We start from the raw sequence: 19,517 nt of genomic DNA on the forward strand, positions 1-19,517 counted from the left end.
ATATCTATAGGTTCCTTTATTGACTGTTATGTGCACTGAAGGCAAGATGTGCCCTCACTTTAGCTGCCACTCAATTGTGTCACACACATTGTGCTATAATAGTACTTTTGCTTATACAATTTTTAGTGAACAAATATGTGCAGGCCATAATTGGGATGGGGCGAAGGAGATAGAATAAAAGACTAATGTAACATTATAAGCCTTCCTAATCAGAGACAAAATTCATTCAGTTCAGTATATACACAGAGATAAGCAGGAGAAACTTTATTCTGAGATTCGCATGAAAATGAGTTAACCTGGCTATGATCTCTCCAGTGTACTGATATTTGGTATAAAACTCGTTTGATCTGTATGTATCTTATTACAATTAAAAGTATTTTAAAAAGAAACTATTTTCAAAAATATATTCAAATCAAATGCTTGTGGAATCCCAGAAGCTCTTCAGTAGGACCTGAGAATTCTTTGGAACAGCTTGAAAACCATTCTTCTAGACCATATAATTCTACATGGTCTAGGAATGTTTTCTTCCTAGAAAGAATTTTGTCTTTAATTCTTATTTGAAATTAGAGTTCTGGCAAACTAGGGGAAAAATACATAGATCTTGATTACAGTGTGTTAAGGTTTATGAGTCTTGTAGTTATTAAGAAAGTAAAAGCAAAAATTGAGATGGAATTTATCACTCCCCATATTTATGACATATGTATAATTCATAACATAAGACTTAAACTATCTTAAAAACACCTGCTTATTTTTCACATTTCACATAATATAATATGAGCATAAATTCATATTATTCATAGGCTTAGGCCTAAACTGAAACACAGATAAATTGGGTTCCTGAGTCTGATGTTTAAAATGGTATTATGGAGCTCTATAACTCTGACACATTTATGTTGTATCTGAAAAGGAGATGACAATACCCTTTGGCTTGTTTAAAAACACATACACACACAAAAGGATCTAATGAAGAATTTTTACTAAAATAGGTTCAAAGAGATCTTTCCTTCTTGTGCAATCACTATGGATTTCCTACCTTCTTCATTTCTCTCAATCAGTGTCTTCACATGTTTCATTCAATTTTTCTCTCACTTTTACTTTCTGTTTATTATAACCTAAAATGTGTAATTTAAAGAGATCTTAGAGGTGATTCAGTTCTACTCCATTTTATAGGAGGTCAGAGTGAAGTGATCTTAATTTGATCGTTCGCCGGAAAAGAGCTGATTTTATAAAGAAAAATGTCACAAAAATAAATGTTTCTAATTGGCCACTTTGGTTCTAGAGTCTCTGTATGGTCTTCTCTATAATTTTAGACTTTGCACTACTAACAGGCAGAAAAATATTTGTGCTATTTTACTAATAACACATAGACAGTGATCTACTTCTGTTAGGATTCCAAGGCAGTGTAGAATAGAAAACAGCACGGGCTTCGAGGCTGGCAGATATGAGTTGAAATTTTGGTCTGGCTCTCCGCTAGCTATGAGATTATGGGAAGTTACTTATCCTTCTCTGAGTCCCCTTTCCTTCATCTGTAAAATAAAGAAATAACACATATAAAGCTCTTAGTGCATATTACGAGCTCAAAAAGCGTAGCCAGATAAGTAAGTTGGTTATAATAATGAAAGACAATGGATAAATATGTTTTAAAAAGCATGACAGCTGAGAGTGAAAGAGGAGAAAAAAGGACTATCGCAGAGATAGTGTGGGAGAATAGGAAAAAATGGTAAACTAAATTGGATAAGAACTAGTTCAACTTGTATTTAGTTTAGTTCTAATATTTTAGAGCATACCTTTTTCTGTTTTCATTAGTGTACTTCTTGCACAATTTTAGCCCATATTGAACTTAAACATTTTCTTTTGTGATCAAATTGTGTTTAAATTGTGTCTCTTTTGTTTTTATTAATGTTATTGTTCTCTGAGTAATCACACATTTTTATTTAATTTACAGGTGGCCGTTTGTTGCATCTGTTTTTTTGTTATTCTTCCTCTAAATCTTGTTGGTACAATACTTGGCCGAAATCTGTCAGGTCAGCCCAACTTTCCTTGTCGTGTCAATGCTGTGCCTCGTCCTATACCGGAGAAAAAATGGTAAAGAGAATGCTAAATCTTATGCGATTGTTTCACACAATATATAAGTTCTTAAGGCTGTTGTGTACATGTAACTTCAGAATTGGAATGTATTTATGAGAATGACAATCTTAAGTTTGAGCCTAAGGAGTTCATTTTACTATTTCCTTTAACCTACACTGTTAGGAGTAATAATAAATTATACCCTTATTCCACTTTCTGAATATCGTGCCATTTACAATTAAGTCAAATGCTTTCCTATGGTGTAGAGTTGGGTGTGAACTAAAGCTGCAGTTTTACTAATCCTGCAGGCCAAAGCTAGCCTGCTGCCTGTTTTTGTCAATAAAGTTTTGTTGGAACTCAGCTGTGCCCATTTGTTTATGAATTACCTGTGGCTGCTTTTATAGTAACAGCATCAGAGCTGGCAGATCAGTAGTTATGTCAGACATACTATCACCTGCAGAACCTGAATTATTTACTATCTTTCCAGATATTTTAGTACTGTACATATATATGTATGTATAGTACTGTACATATATATATATATATACATATATATATATATGAAGTCTCTGTCCCTAGATATTTTACCAGATTATAAATATAGCATATTCAGGTGCTTATGTAAATAGGTGATAATTTTGCTCTGCCCTTTCTAGACCGGAAGCATGTAGACATTTATAGAAATGGAGGATGAATAAAATAGCTCCTATAGTTTGAATTGGCCACATTCTTTTCTTTCCTTAGATTGGTGCTTATGAGAGACTTTGGTTAGAAGTTTTGTAGTTTATTTTTTAAAGTAATTTTTTTTTTTTTCGTAAATCAGTATTAGACTGTTAGGACCCATCAGTATCCTTACTAGGAAAGGTAAGGTTAAAGGGAAATCATAGTCAGAAGTCACAAAAGTTCCTCTAAGTCACTAGGGCTAGTGAAGGAGAGGAGGTCTGGTGAGAGCTTCCTCACCAAAGATGCTTTGCGTTTAGGTATAGGAAGGCTTGTGTGTGTCTCTGTTTTGGGGAGTATAATCATGGGAACCTAAATCTGAATACTAGATCTGCCTCTCATTGACTGTGTCACGTTGGGCAGATCACTTTTAACCTCAGTGAGTCTTCGCTTCCTGTAAAGTAATGAAAGAAGACTACATTAAATGATTTTTAAGTTTTTTTTCAGCTCTCAAATTTTAAAATTTTTTTCTCAGTTTTTTAGTTTGTTGATTTCATAGTTATTAGTTTAGGATCTTTTTTGTGCCAGGTATTGTGCTAGGCACTGGAAATACCTAGATGAGTAGCTTCTGCCTGCCATGGTTTATAATCTAGTGAGGTTTTTTATATATATGTACACACATCTATTTGGAATTGAACAGTTACAGTATAGTGTGGTAAGTACCGTGATGGAGATATGTTCAAGAGGCAGTGGAATAATGAGAGAAGGACCCACCTCTTCCTGGGAGACTCAGCAAAGGTTTTAAAGGGAGAACATTTGAGCCAATGCTTTCAGGAGAGAAATAGGAGACGAGAGAAGGCATCCAGGTGGGGAATTACCAATTACAGTCAGTAAATGTTTGTTGAATGAATGAATGAATTTCGAATTTTGTTTTTTATTTCTTTGGTGCCATTATAAATAAGAACTCATAATACCTTAATTGCATAATTTTTAGGAAAAGAAATTATAGAACTAAGGAGAGAGTGAGCAAAGAGATGACAAGGCCACAATCTGGGAAACATTATTTCAAATGGAGGTCTCTCGACTCTTACTTTCTTTCCCTTTGGCTTTTTGTGAATAAATGCCTATAGAGTTCTAAGAAGTTATGGAAGTCTGGTAGAACCAGAGGGAACACTTAGAGACTTTTTCAAGTTTTGCCAGTGTCAGTAATTTTTATTCTTCATGTACTTGTTTCAGCCTTTAATGCAGAAAGAATATTGATTATAACCTATGGCTAAATTGAAGTCCCACCTATATATTGTGCCTCTTTTGGTTTTGGCTTTTCATTTTACTGGTTTATTTCTATCCTTCAGAGATGATTTTAAGTGTCAAGTACCTGCTTTCTGTTATCAGTGTTTATGTAATATGGAAATCATACTAGAAGTTTACTATTAATTTTAATATTTTCCAGGTTCATGGAGCCTGCAGTTATTGTTTGCCTGGGCGGAATTTTACCTTTTGGTTCAATCTTTATTGAAATGTAAGTTTTGATAATGTATTTATGTTTTGAGGGATTTGATTATAGTAAGACAATTTAGGAGTTAGGGAACATGTAAAGTCATCAGTTGGGAGAATATCTAATAGTCTGTTAATTCCATGATTCCAGAAAGGGGTCTAATAGGCTATATAAAGGTAGCTGTTGACTGTGTTCTTAAATATTCAGGTGATGTTTATACCTTTTTGTATTGTATTCTAGACCTCCCTCAAGAGGAAATCTTAAAAATCAAAGCTATGTGTTAAAGAATGGTAGACCAGCCTTTGATCATAGGCATGATTTAAGGAATTCCTGGTTTTTATTGTATTTTTTAAAATATTTCTGAGGATCTACGGAACTAGGTAAACCATTACCTACTAATCCGTCTAGGTCCTGACATCTTTTGATGCATAGTCATTTCCTAGGTTCCTTCCATAGAGGCCTGCAGGAGTGCTAGGAAGTGTGTATGTATTTGGAGGTGAGAGGTATGCCATCTTGTGCCACTTACTGTGCTTTACATCTGCATCCTTTGTCACCATTGCAAAATAAAAAAGCCTTTCTTTTCTTAGTCTGTGTCCCAGTGCCCCCTGATGGGAATGCTCTGGTTATTTTAGGCAAGACAGTTCACCCTATGGGGCTTTCTCAGGTATTGCAGCTATACACCCTTGGCTCCTGTCCACTAAATACCAGTCATTGTGACAACTTAAAATAGCCTTACATGTTTCCAGATGCCCCACTGCGGATTGTCTCCTGTATGGTAGGAGTTTTCTTTTCTTTTTTTTGAGACGGAGTTTCGCTCTGCCGCCCGGGCTGGAGTGCAGTGGCCAGATCTCAGCTCACTGCAAGCTCCGCCTCCCGGGTACACGCCATTCTCCTGCCTCAGCCTCCCGAGTAGCTGGGACTACAGGCGCCCGCCACGTCGCCCGGCTAGTTTTTTGTATTTTTGGTAGAGACGGGGTTTCACCATGTTAGCCAGGATGGTCTCGATCTCCCGACCTTGTGATCCGCCCGCCTCGGCCTCCCAAAGTGCTGGGATTACAGGCTTGAGCCACCGCGCCCGGCCGGTAGGAGTTTTCTTAACAGACGTAATTGGATTTGGTAGTTGGTTAATTGAAAACGATGACTCATGTAAGAGAATTATTTAAAAAGATACATACGTAATATTTTAAGACAAGTAAATGTACATCCTTCGCTGTTTTTTTTAAATATAGAGCCACGGTCTTTTTCTTCATTGAAATTTTTTCATTTTTTTTTTCTTTGACATTCATAATACAGATTCTGTGTTTTCCATCCTTTTTAAAGTGAAGCAAGAACATAAGGTCCTATCTGAAGCATTTTAAGTGCAGAATCCTTCTAGATTTGTACATTTGTCCCCCAGTCTGTAGCCATCTCAATCACATCGAATTGTATAACTTTTTTAAAGGGACTCACCTTATCAAATCTTTCCAAAGCATTCAACATAATTTTTATAGTAGCCACACATCCTTTTTACTCTGATGTTTATTGGTTTATGTAACATTTAATTTATTCAATTTAGTCTAATTGTACTAACAGGTACAACTGACATAAGTAGATATGGAACAGCTCTTCGTTGTCACTTACGAGTTCTGCATATGCTGTGGGCATTAGTATCTTAGGAATTGGAGTGTGTGTCTCTGTAACTTGTGGTTTATTAAAGTCGGTTCAGGAACTACTTCTTTAGTTCCAGTCTGACAATGCTTTGTGCCTTCACCCATACTTGACCTGTGACTACTTTTTCCTTTCTACCCCTGTCCCCAGTATTTCTGAACCACATGTCTTTGTGCTTCTCCGGGCACTGTGTTCCACTAGATAGTTTTTCTGCTGTTTCTTCAACATCTGTTTTGTCCACCCTTAAACCCATTCTCCTCCTGGTAGCCAAAGTGGTCTTTTTAAGGTATCATGTCATTTCTTTGTTTAACACTTCTTATTTTAATTGAGGTGAGGTCCCAACTCCATAACATGGCTGTTAAGCGTCTTAATAACCTAAGAACTGGTCCTGTTCACTTCTCCAACTTCATTTCTTAGTTCTTTCCCCTTCATTTAAAGTTTTAGCCATACTGAATTACTTTTAGTTTTTCAAAATGCAGTGGATCCCCTTTATTTACTCACTTTTGCTTTTGCTGCTCCTTATTTTTTTTTTTTTTTGAAACAGAGTTTCGTTTGTTGCCCAGGCTGGAGTGTGCATTGGCACTACCTCGGCTCACTGCAACCTCCACCTCCCGGGTTCAAGCAATTATCTTGCCTTAGCCTCCCGAGTAGTTGGGGAGGCATGCGCCTCCATGCCCAGCTAATTTTGTATTTTTAGTAGAGACGGGATTTTACCATGTTGATCAAGCTGGTCTCGAACTCCCGACCTCAGGTGATCCATCTGCCTCAGCCTCCCAAAGTTCTAGGATTATAGGTGTGAGTCACCATGCCTGGCATACCTGGAACATTCTTCTAGCTCCCCTTACCCTCCGCATTCCTTATCTGATTCTTCTCCCCCCATAAAGCCCCATTCAGCCACAATGGGAAGATAACCCCTTATGTGCATTCATGTAGCACATATCACAGTGTGTCATGGTGTTTACTGGTATTTCCCAACTAGCTAGTAGTCTTCTTGAGGGTAGAGTTGTCTACTGCTGTTCTCACTGCTTTCCTGATGCATGATAGGGGCTCTATAAATATTTGTTGAAAGAATGAATGATGGGGAGGCTGAGGCGGATGGATCACCTGAGGTCAGGAGTTCGAGACCAGCCTGGCCAACATGATGAAACCCCGTCTCTACTAAAATTACAAAAAATTAGCTGGGCGTATTGGTGTGCGCCTGTAATCCCAGCTACTCAGGAGGCTGAGGCAGGAGAATCGCTTGAACGTGGGAGGTGGAGGTTGCAGTGAGCTGAGATTGCACCACTGCACTCCAGCCTGGGCAACAAGAAAAAGAAAAGAGGCTGAAAGGCTCTGTGTAATTTAATGATGACTTGGTAATGGATTAGGGTGAAAGATCTTTTTCTTAATTAAAAATCTTAAAGCCCTTTCACTTGCTGTCCTCTGAAGACAGTGTGAATCTTTAGGCTTGCTTTTCCTAATTTTACACATTATTGCTCTAACTTATTTTTCTATTTAATAGAGTATTATATTTCCTGTTTAATAAAACACAAACTACGTTGCTTGAATTGTGTTGTATCTAAAAAACAATATGGATACAAATACGGATTTTTTAGCTACTTTCATTTTTTCTTTTCTACCTTATACTTCTTTAAGCTTCTGTTTTATTCAGTTTGTATAGAGGTGAATGCCCTACTGAAGAATCTGTTTTTCAAAGATTATCCAAGAAATTTTTTGAGAGAATTCTAGTGGATTTAATTGATGAAGACATGGTAAGAGAAACTGTTGGAAGATACTTGAAAGAAAATCATTAAGTGAGAAAAAAATGAGAACTGAAATATGAGATTTCTAGGAAGAGCAGAGTGAGCTTTAAGAATAAAGACTGGAAACCTGTGTCTTTATTGCATTTACTTAGGTATTTCATCTTCACATCTTTCTGGGCATATAAGATCTATTATGTCTATGGCTTCATGATGCTGGTGCTGGTTATCCTGTGCATTGTGACTGTCTGTGTGACTATTGTGTGCACATATTTTCTACTAAATGCAGAAGATTACAGGTGGTAAGTACCTATTTGTGGAAAGAAATTTGGGGAACCATAATATTTTAAAATAAGATTTCCTTTGAAATCTTTATCAAGTGGAGTAAAAGAGCTGTATAGAAATTTTGTTACTTAAAATAACATAGGGATTTTTTTTCCAGTTATAAAAATGATACATATTTTAGAGAAAAAATAATATCAAATTTTTAATGTATTAATGGAGTTCTATGTTAGACACGTTTTTTACAAAGTGCTCGATATGAAAAGAGTTTTATGAGAAGCATTGCTCCATTCTAAACACAAGGAGACTTAGATCTGGAAAAGGAAATGGTGTATTTATGGTCACTGGTAATAGGGAATCTGACAAAATTCAATATCGAACTTTCTAATTCTTAGATGTTCTCCTTGTTAATAAATTTAAATACCATATCTATGCATTTGTTTTTTAAATAAGTTTTAAAGGACTTTAAAGGATGTTTTATTAAATTATTTGCTTTAAAATCTTTGTTTTAGTGCCATTCATTCAAAAGAGTTATCTTCTCTCCCCCTCCCCACACCAGGCAATGGACAAGTTTTCTCTCTGCTGCATCAACTGCAATCTATGTTTACATGTATTCCTTTTACTACTATTTTTTCAAAACAAAGTAAGTGGAGACATTTTTTCACTTTTTACTTAGGAAACTAAATTTGTCTTTTAAATACTAATATTTAAGGCCTTATGTTAAAAGTAAAAATGGATGTCCTATATATATTTTGTTTTATTTCAGGATGTATGGCTTATTTCAGACATCATTTTACTTTGGATATATGGCGGTATTTAGCACAGCCTTGGGGATAATGTGTGGTAAGTTCTGAAATTCTTTGAACATCATGAGTAAATCTGAGTTTCTCTGAATCGGAAAAATACAGTAAATGGAAATTAAGAAATTCTATCTGTTGTTTGATCAGAAACACCAAAATAAACCTGAGTCTGATTTCAGTTCTTTTGACTCTTCCCCACAACATAATTTATTACCTTATTAATTTCTGGTTTTATAGAAATTCTAGTAATTCTATATAGCACAGAATTTCATACCACAGTTAGTTTTTCATTCATGTTGAGAATTGGCTTTTTCATTTTATTTATTTTTTTTTTAGAGACTCAGCTTCTGAACTAGCTGGGACTACAGGTACCTGCCACTGTGCCTGGTTTGAGAATTGGCATTTTTTAAAGCTTAAGTTCAATGGAAGATCATGATGTAGGCATGTTAAGGTGTTGCCTGAATGATTCCTGTTTGGAAACTTCTCAGACTATTCTTGGAGAAACCAGGAGATACCTGTGAGACAGCACAGTTTACTTGTTATGATTGCATACTTGGGTATCTACAGACTGGATTTAAGTTCTGGCTGTACCATATGTATGCTTTCCACCTTGATCTAGTTCCCAAAGCTCTCTAACTTTTTGTAAAGTGGGGCTAAAACCACTATTTATGGATCTATCATAATCATCTATTAAAAGGAAGAGGTAATAATTTTCACCATATGATAGAGTCTCTAGAATGTGTGAAGTAGCTAGAAAATAAAGAACTTTTGGAAACAGTATGATAAATGGGAAAGGCATAAGTATGAGAGCCTGAAAACACTGGAATAAATGTCCATGCTGTTGCCCAGCTTTTTTTGTGGCCATGGAGGTCACATTAACCTTTCTAGGTCTCATTTTTATCTGTAAAATGGGCATATCTTTCAGAGTAGTTGTGAGGAATAGTGTCATGTGTGTAAAGCACCAAGTGTAGTGCTGGGACTGTTATTAGGTAGTAAGGATAGCCATTTACATGGTGAGGTATGGAAAGATCTGGACTTTTGGGGTCAGTCTGTTCTGGGTGTGAATTCCCCACTTAATAGCCCTGTTAACTCTGGCCAAATTATTTAACCTTTCTTTGTCAACTTTACTCATTTGCAAAATAGAAATAATACTTACCTCATAGGGCTGTAAAGAGGATTCAGCGATTAAATGTGGATAAACATCAGGTGACTGGTAGATGCTCAGTGAGGGGTACCTGCTGCTGCTATTGATGAAGCCTAGAAGTCCTTGTGCTTCCTTCTGCTCTGGAATTGTGTCTGTGCTTCTGCACAGTCTCTGTGGGATTCCACACCTTGTGTTTTCATCTCAGAACAACTTTATGACACCAAGTCCAGGCAGAGGTACCTTAACGGAAACTCATACAAGTAACTCACTTTTTTTTGGGTTCAGTGTTACTTGATAAATGAGACTGGTCCCTTAATTACTTCGTAGGAATGATGTGTTTTACCTGATAAATGAGACTGGTCCCTTAGTTACTTTGTAGGAATGATGTAAGTCTGAGGGACTAATCACGGTGGAAACATTTCCAGAGAGTGGGTACTTTTCCTCATTTTTCTGTTATTTGCCATTGGCTATTTATGTATATATGTGTGTATTTGATAATTCCATCTTTGGCTATATAAGATATATATATATAAGATATGATAATCTTATTAAAAGCTAGGTCTTGGTGTGACATTTATGGACACCGGTGGGGTACCAAGATTGCTTTGTTTCTCCATCAAAAGAGCCTGTTCAATTCATATACACTATGTATATGATCACGTGTGTGCGTACACACAAATGAGATTGTCTGTAAAGTAGTGAAACATTCCACAAGGAAAGATCATTCTCTATGTTATAGTCACATGTTTTATTTATAGCTGCTATGATAGCCATTCCCTGTGACAATTAGTAACCAACTTTGAGGAAAAGATGAGAGGGACTGAAGGTTAAAACTAAATTGTGTCATGTGGAAACATCCCTATTCTTGGGCAGTCAGAAGGTTTCTTTAGTATTATTGGCCATCCTTTCTTCAGAGTATTGTTCACTGGACTCCTCTTTATTTTATCTGATTTTTCTTGATTATCTGGACTCCTCTTTATTTTATCTGATTTTTCTTGATTATCACCAACATTCAGTGAGGTATAGAATCAATTAGGCAGAGAGTTAAAAAAAAATTTCTTGACTTTTTCTATAAGTGATCTTAGGAAGACCCAGAGAGGTAACACGTCTTGACATTTACAAAGAAAATGTAGCTAAATTTTTTGAGTGCTTTTCCTGCTGAAATTTCATCTTGCTGCCTGAAAATCTTGGCACATTTACAGTTCCCTGCTGTTCTGGCAATGTCCCAGCATTTATTCTTTAATGGGTTTATATGCTTTCAGTGCTTCATTTTTCAGGGGCAGGTAGGGAGAAGCTGTTTAGACTGGAAGTGATTAGAATGTCACCATAATACAAAAATTATATCCATCAATTTATGTTGCTAAAATGCTTAAGTCAGTAATTAGAACAAAAATATTTGTTGATTTTTTTAAATGTAGGAAAAAATGACTACGTTAAGGTGGGATATTATGAGCATAGCATTTTTGTTTTGAGGAATTAAGTTTAATAGTGCACTTCTATTATTCCTAAAATATTTACTTTTCTAGAGGGCATATTCAGTATTCTCTTTTTATAAAGTCATGCCCTTGTAAGTTTATTCTTGAGGTACTCATAAGATTAGGAAAAATGCGGCCGGGCGCAGTGACTCACGCCTGTAATCCCAGCACTTTGGGGAGGCCGAGGCAGGAGGATCACGAGGTCAGGAGATCAAGACCATCCTGGCTAACACGGTGAAACCCCATCTCTACTAAAAAATACAAAAGATTAGCTAGGTGTGGTTGTGGGCGCCTGTAGTCCCAACTGCTTGGGAGCCTGAGGCCGGAGAATGGCGTGAACATGGGAGGTGGAGCTTGCATTGAGCCGAGATCGTGCCACTGCACTTCAGCCTGGGCAACAGAGCAAGACTCTGTCTCAAAAGAAAAAAAAAAAGATTAGGAAAAATGATTCTCTAGGTTGATACAGTTTTGATTTTAAGCATATTTCTGCTCAAAGGGAACAATGTTTTGTACATCTGGAAAATTGGATTTGGTTTGGCTCTAGTATTATACCATTAAAAGTTTCAATGCTAATTAAAATTTTTTACATCTTTTCATGCCGTAAGGATTCAGATATATTTTCACAAAATTGAGTGATTTTTCTCTTATCCTGTAAAGAATTGTATTGTAACTATTTTAAAATGCATTATCAATATTTTAAAATGTAATATCGTTATTTCCTATTATAAAAGAAATGACTAGTCATTGCAAAAATAAATGCAAATAGTGTTGCTTTGTCATTTTGTGTGTTTTTTGTATTTTAATATTTAGTAAAGGGAAACTTTCAAATATATACAAAAATAGGGACAATACTATATATAATGAGTCCCCATGTCAGTGTAATTATCAACTCATGGCCTATCTTGTTTTATTTATATACCCACTTTGTATCCCCCCTTTTATTCTGACATGGATCTTAGACCTTATGTCATTTCAACTGTAAATATTTCAGTGTGTGTCCCTCCCTGAAAGATAAATATAATTTCTTAATATGATGGAATAATTCAGTTAGTGTTCAAATTTACCACACTTGTAATGACTTCTTTTTAAATATAGTTTATTTACATTGAGATCAATTAAGGTTCATGAATTGCTTGGCTAAAATGTCTCTTAAGGCTCTTTTAATCTATAGATGTTCTCTCTCTCACTTGTAATTTATTTTTAAAACTTAAAAAATTTCTGTGGAGTTTTCCACACTCTGGATTTTGCTGATTATATTGTTGAAGTGTCATTTAAAGTTTCTCCAAGTGGTAGTTAGATCTGTAGGCTTGATCATACTCAGGAATACTTGTCCAAGAATGTTTAACAGGTGGTTTGTAAGCTTTATCAGGGGAGCACATAATTTCTGGTTCTATTTCTATGTGAAGTTAGCAGCCATTGATAGTTATTGCCTAGCTCAAATAATTCATTAGTGGTTACACTAGTCTAATTCTATTGTTTCTTTTATATTCATTAGCTGGAATACTTCCATAAGGATAACCTTCCTTTCATCAACCAGTTGGTAGCCTTGGGGTATAGTTCATATATAGGAGAAACAGGAAAGATGCTTGTTTCTTGCCTTTCATTCACCAGTTCGGTGAATAAAAGTTGGTTCAAGGGTGATTAATTAGGCATTTGTTGTGCACTTGCCATTGTTAATTAACGGAAGGTTTTCTTTTAAGCTTTCAATAATATTGGTCTACATCATATATTCCTAAGACCAATGTAGACTTTTTCTCTGACAGTTCAATAACCAACTGCATTGTTCTAAAGAGCCATTAGTAGGTTGCTGCAGGCCGGGCGTGGTGGCTCAAGCCTGTAATCCCAGCACTTTGGGAGGCCGAGACGGGCGGATCACGAGGTCAGGAGATCGAGACCATCCTGGCTAACACGGTGAAACCCCGTCTCTACTAAAAAATACAAAAAAAACTAGCCGGGCGAGGTGGCGGGTGCCTGTAGTCCCAGCTACTCGGGAGGCTGAGGCAGGAGAATGGCGTGTACCCGGGAGGCGGAGCTTGCAGTGAGCTGAGATCCAGCCACTGCACTCCAGCCTGGGCGACAGAGCGAGACTCAGTCTCAAAAAAAAAAAAGTAGGTTGCTGCAAAAGTAATTGTAAAGCTGCAAATACTTGTGCACCAACCTATATTTGCAATAAAGAACCATCCAGTTCATTCATTCATTCATTCATTCATTCATTCATTCATTCATTCATTCAACAAATATTTACCAAGTATCTTATGTGCCAGGCATTATTTTAGACACAGGAGGTAAATATTTAACAAAACAAACAAATATCCCTGATTTCTGGTGTTTTAAGCTCTAGTTGAGGCTAATTATTAAAAAACAACATTTCAAAACTTCTGACCCACTTACATCTCTCTCCTGTCAATTCCCGCAAATACGTCATCCCTTCTACCAACTACACAGCTTCTACAACTTAAACATAAAAAGGAAGCCGTCAGAAAATGCCTCTTCTCTAGCGCTTCAGTTGCTATTGGGACATGGTTCCCTGTCCTTCCTTAAGAGAATCCCCTGTCCCTTCTTACTTTATCTATTGGATTTTGGGAAGATATATTGATTTTTGCTTTAATGACCTAGAATAATGTATCTTCAAATCAAAGAAGGCATGTTTTTTCATTTAACAGCCTTTCGCCGTTATGAAATTATTCTTGCTTTATAAGAGATGTATTTTAATTCCGTAGTTACTGATTATACAAGAAATAATTGCTGCTTGATTACATGTGGTGTATGATGGTCAGACTCGGTGTATTATGGTATCAGGTGATTTGCAAAGCAAATGATACAGTTTTAGTAAGTTCAGAGAGAATACTAGCATAAAGATACTACCTTTAAAAAAGAGTAACTTTCCAGAGCATAGAGTATTTAGTGTTTTTAAATGATGGATACTGCTCTGTATGTATTTGTTTCAAAACATCTTATTTTATCTTTGCAGGAGCGATTGGTTACATGGGAACAAGTGCCTTTGTCCGAAAAATCTATACTAATGTGAAAATTGACTAAGACCCAAGAAAACCTGGAACTTCAGATCAATTTCTTTTTCATAGGGGTGGAACTCGCACAGCAAAAACAAACGCAAGAAGAGATTTGGGCTTTAACACACCGGGTACTTTGTGGGTCTCTCTTTCGTCGATGGCTTAAAGTAACATCTATTTCCATTGATCCTAGGTTCTTACTGACTGCTTTCTCCAACTGTTCACAGCAAATGCTTGGATTTTATGCAGTAGGCATTACTACAGTACATGGCTAATCTTCCCAAAAACTAGCTCATTAAAGATGAAATAGACCAGCTCTCTTCAGTGAAGAGGACAAATAGTTTATTTAAAGCATTTGTTCCAATAAAATAAATAGAGGGAAACTTGGATGCTAAAATTACATGAATAGGAATCTTCCTGGCACTTAGTGTTTCTATGTTATTGAAAAATGATGTTCCAGAAAGATTACTTTTTTCCTCTTATTTTTACTGCCATTGTCGACCTATTGTGGGACATTTTTATATATTGAATCTGGGTTCTTTTTTGACTTTTTCTTTTTTCCCCCCCAATCCAACTGCATCCTTTTTCTTTTTTTAAGAGGGAATTAGAAAATATTAAATCCTGCATGTAATATATCTGCTGTCATCTTAGTTGGACCAACTTCCCATTTATTTATCTTAAAACTTGACAGTTACATCTTAATTCCATCCAAAGAAGATACAGTTTGAAGACAGAGGTGTACTCTCTACAATGCAATTTACTGTACAGTTAGAAAGCAAAAGTGTTAAATGGAGAAGATACTTGTTTTTATTAAACATTTTGAGATTTAGATAAACTACATTTTAACTGAATGTCTAAAGCAATTATCATTTTTCCCCCCAAGTTAGTCTTACATCTTTTGGGTTTGAATGAAGGTTTTACATAAGAAATTGTTAAAAACAAGGGGGGTGGGTAATAAATGTATATAACATTAAATAATGTAACGTAGGTATAGATTCCCAAATGCATTTGGATGTACAAATGGACTACAGAGTACTTTTTTCTTATGATGATTGGTGTAGAAATGTGTGATTTGGGTGGCCTTTTACATCTTGCCTACCATTGCATGAAACATTGGGGTTTCTTCAAAATGTGTGTGTCATACTTCTTTTGGGTGGGGGGGGTTGTTTTCTTTGGTTTATTTTCTGAGACTCCTACAGGAGCCAAATTTGTAATTTAGAGACATTTAATTTTGTTAATCCTGTCTGGGACACTTAAGTAACATCTAAAGCATTATTGCTTTAGAATGTTCAAATAAAATTTCCTGACCAAATTGTTTTGTGGAAATAGATGTGTTTGCAATTTGAAGATAACTTTCTGTTCAAAAGGCAAAATTAATGCCATTTAAAAAAATATAAACTATATTACTCTCATACAGGGGACCCACACTTTGAAATCTCCAGACTTGCTTATGTCTAGATTATCCAGCACAATCATAAAGTGAATGACAAACCCTTTGAATGAAATTGTGGCACAAAATCTGTTCAGGTTGGTGTACCGTGTAAAGTGGAGATGGGGTAAAAGTGGTTAACATACTATTGGATCAGCAAATAAAAGTTACAGTTTTGTAAGAGAAGTGATTTGAATACATTTTTCTGGAACTATTCATAATATGAAGTTTTCCTAGAACCACTGAGTTTCTAGTTTAATAGTTTGCTATGCAAATGACCACCTAAAACAATACTGTATATTGGTATTTTTAGAAAGACTTGAAACACCTGTATTTAAACCTTACTATGAAAATCATGTGATTAATAGTTACACAAGATGTTTTCATTTCAAAATATGTATCTATATATTGATGGACTCCACATCCTATATTGTGACATGTAAGTCCTTTAAAAGGTGAAAAGTACGATTTTTTACCTCTTAAGTATGATTGATATGATCCAACATATTTGATCAGAAGCTGTAGGTAAATCTACTCTTCAAGAGGCCAAAATGATATATTAAATGTAATTTATTGGTACTTCCATTTTCTCTTCCTTCTTACTTGCCTTTAAGATCTTCTAAAAAAGAAACTAAAAGTTAATATTTAGTTGCTTATATTATGTAACCTTTTAACTATATATAAAATACTTTTTTGGTTTCTTTCTCACCGCTTTTATTCAAAAGTACTTTTAACATACCAGTACGTAGTCTGTCTGATGGGAGTATAAATTGGACAGTAAGCTTTTGTCTTAATAAAATGAAATTTGTTTCTCATGATATGAATCTTGCAGGTAAGATGTAAGGTTTATTGAAAATGTGTGGGTTAAATACTTTCAGGTACACCAATTCTTTCTACTAAATTGAGCTTTATTTGAAGTTCTTTGGAATCTGGTGAAAAATAATTTTCTAATTTCCAAATACATTAAGAGCATTACAATGAATATTAATCACCTTTAGAGTCTTTTAGAAAAGGACTTGTGTTGGTTTTTGGCTGCGTAGAGGGGCTGAGTGTGTGTGTGTGTGTGTGTGTGTGTGTGTGTGTGTGTGTGTGTCTTGTTCTTACAGAAGATGTAATTCACAAATAGTTTAGCTCCCTAGCGCTAAGTTGTAGAATAGAAAATAGAACATTATTTAAGTTAATTGAAGGGTGAGATTTTCATACCCCCACTAATGCTGTGTATCTGTCTTTCGTTTGTTAACATTATTTGCTTAATTTCTTTCAACTGACACTTTGAATAATACTATCAAAAACTAAGGCTAGACATTCCCCGTGTATCTTTAAGCATGCTTCTCCTGAAATTTAACTACATTAGTAGTTGACATTTGTATACATATAGCCTAATACAAGAGTAGGATCAGGTGGAAATGTACTGGCCTGAGGGATGGTGAAGCATTCTTTTAGTATTTATCGTGTTGGGCTCCTAGATTGTACCGGGGTTGCCCATAAATCAAACCCCATACTCTGAGAATTCATTATATTGTGGTGATATCCGAACCTAGCGAATGGTATGCTTGGGTGTTTTCCATTGAGAGTGGATGGACCTCTTTATAAAGTTGGTTGCTGCAAAATCCAGTTCTTCCAAAAGCCACTTTATTTAGGGTTTATTCACAAATCTTATCCATTTTGATATAGTATTTGTTTTCTAATGTTTATTAACCACATTATACCAAATGTCTTGCAAAGAAATGTTATTAAAACCTTGAATTTTTACAAATGTGAAAAACAAGTGTATTAATGTATTTGTTCAGGAAAAGCTACATACCGAAGGGCTTTTGTATATGAATTCTGTGGTGGGGAGACCCATTTGTAATCTATATGGCAGTTCCATCTAGGTTTTAAGTTTAGATTTCACCGTGTCTTAGTGCTTCATTCTATTGGTTTATTGGAACATGTAATAAATAGGAGTAGTGATGTATTAAAACACAAGTATTCATTAATGTTTTATATCTTCACTAAAATATATAATTATGAAACTATTTCATCAATCAAGGTGTTATATTTCAATCAGAGAAGTGAACATTTATGAAGATTATTTGGAAGTGTGTACAGAAATAAACTAGACTTACAAGTAGGCTAGATCAGAAAGTTAACATATGAACCTGCAGAGATCTTGTAAGACTTAAATTCAGTGTGAGGAACAACTCTAGTTCTCTCCTATGAGGATTTCCTAAAAGCCATCTGATTTGGCATTCTTACTGGAGCTGTAGACAGAAATCTACAAAGACAAAAGTGAACAAAATTAAGTTATTATTCCACTGTTAGGAATGGAAATAAACTTGTGAAATCTGTTTATTTTGAAGTATTGGTGAACTAGGCGCTTGCTAATTGATAACTGCAGCATAGTTTGTGTTTACTCCAGTTCATCAACTTGGGTCATTTGAAAGATATAAGAGCTTAAGGCAAGGAAGAAATAACATGGAATTCCATTTGAAGGACAACAGAACATTCTTGGAAAAGCAGCTCCAGTTGACTTTTCAACTGTGTCAAACTTGAATTTGTAAGTCCCCACAGAGCATGGACAGTCGGTGCAGAGTTCCAAGGAAACAATTATTGCCGATGACCACTTCCATTTTGTATACACTCTTTGGTTCATATAGGCCATATTCCAACTGGCTTTTTAGTAATAGAAGTCCAGTATATAATGTATCAAATACAATTGAGGTTCTAACCTAGTGTGTTAATTTATCTGAATTTGGATTTTTTAAAAGTAATAAAAGATTAAATGTACTTCCCTTGGATTCCTTATTTCTTTCCTTTTTGAAACATGAATGAAGCATAAGGGATAACCCATTATTGACAGGCAAATGAAGAACTTAATTATAGTTGTCCACAATTAAATAAAGCAGGGGTCTGCAGACTTTCTGTGAAGGTCTAGATAGTAAACACTTAAGACTTTGAGGGCCATCCAGTCTCTGCTGAAACTATCATTGTAGCACCAAAGCAGCCATAGTAGGCTATATAAACTAATGAGCATGGCTGTGTTCCAGTATAACTTCACAAAAACAGCCCGCAGGCCATAGTCCGCTAACCCCTAGAATGATGTATTAAAAAAGGTTTAAATTTATATTTTGAAAAAGGACTTTAATGTACCGTAAAGTTGAGAGAATGGTCCAATGAGTAAGATTGTCTTTCTTAGGAATGATTTTTCTTTCATTGCCATTCTTTTGACTTTTTTGTATACCTATTTTGTATACTCAGACTTTACACATCTATTTGCCTGCCATCCTCTGATTGATGATACTTTGCATTTGTTTAGCATTTACTACTTTTTCAAAGCAGTTTCACTTGTTCCCTCACAACCGTCCTGTGAAGCTAGTAGAGTAAATAGCCGTGTTTTGTGGATAAACCAGAGCAGCTGAAGGTGCTCTTATGTTTAGCCCAGAAGTAATCAAGATTCAGGGCCCTGTTGTCTTGACTATTGTAACTGTCACCCTCTCTAGCCTGGGAGGCAGATAATATATGCAGAAGTTGCATTGAAAATTAGTGTTCTATGCAAATGGAAGAGATTATTTTTATTGTGCCACATTGAAATCAGTGGTTAATTTCTCCATGTCTATTTGTACGTTTTGTTTTTCCGTTTCTGACTAGTTTTTAAAAATCCTGACCAACCTCCTTGGTTCTTCTAGTTTTATTAGCTGCCTCGGTCAACACCTGTACTTGGCAGTTCCCATTAGCCAAATGGTACAAATTTGGATTACTTTTGATTTCTTTAATGAACACTTTTTG

General features: G+C 35.6%; 1 protein-coding gene across 1 annotated transcript in view; it reads left to right on the forward strand.

The window, feature by feature from the left end:
* Nucleotides 1–18,518, forward strand: part of TM9SF3 (transmembrane 9 superfamily member 3) — a 71,071-nt gene extending 52,553 nt beyond the window's left edge. Inside the window, exons 10-15 of the mRNA XM_011951205.1 lie at nt 1,946–2,085; nt 4,178–4,246; nt 7,764–7,910; nt 8,450–8,533; nt 8,657–8,733; nt 14,281–18,518. Of these exons, the coding sequence (XP_011806595.1) occupies nt 1,946–2,085; nt 4,178–4,246; nt 7,764–7,910; nt 8,450–8,533; nt 8,657–8,733; nt 14,281–14,348 (585 nt within the window). The 3' untranslated portion in view covers nt 14,349–18,518. The remainder of the gene's footprint in view (nt 1–1,945; nt 2,086–4,177; nt 4,247–7,763; nt 7,911–8,449; nt 8,534–8,656; nt 8,734–14,280) is intronic.
* The last annotated feature ends 999 nt before the right edge of the window (nt 18,519–19,517 follow it).

The sequence above is a fragment of the Colobus angolensis genome, unplaced genomic scaffold (genome assembly GCF_000951035.1).
Source record: "Colobus angolensis palliatus isolate OR3802 unplaced genomic scaffold, Cang.pa_1.0 Scaffold316, whole genome shotgun sequence".
NCBI lineage: Eukaryota > Metazoa > Chordata > Mammalia > Primates > Cercopithecidae > Colobus > Colobus angolensis.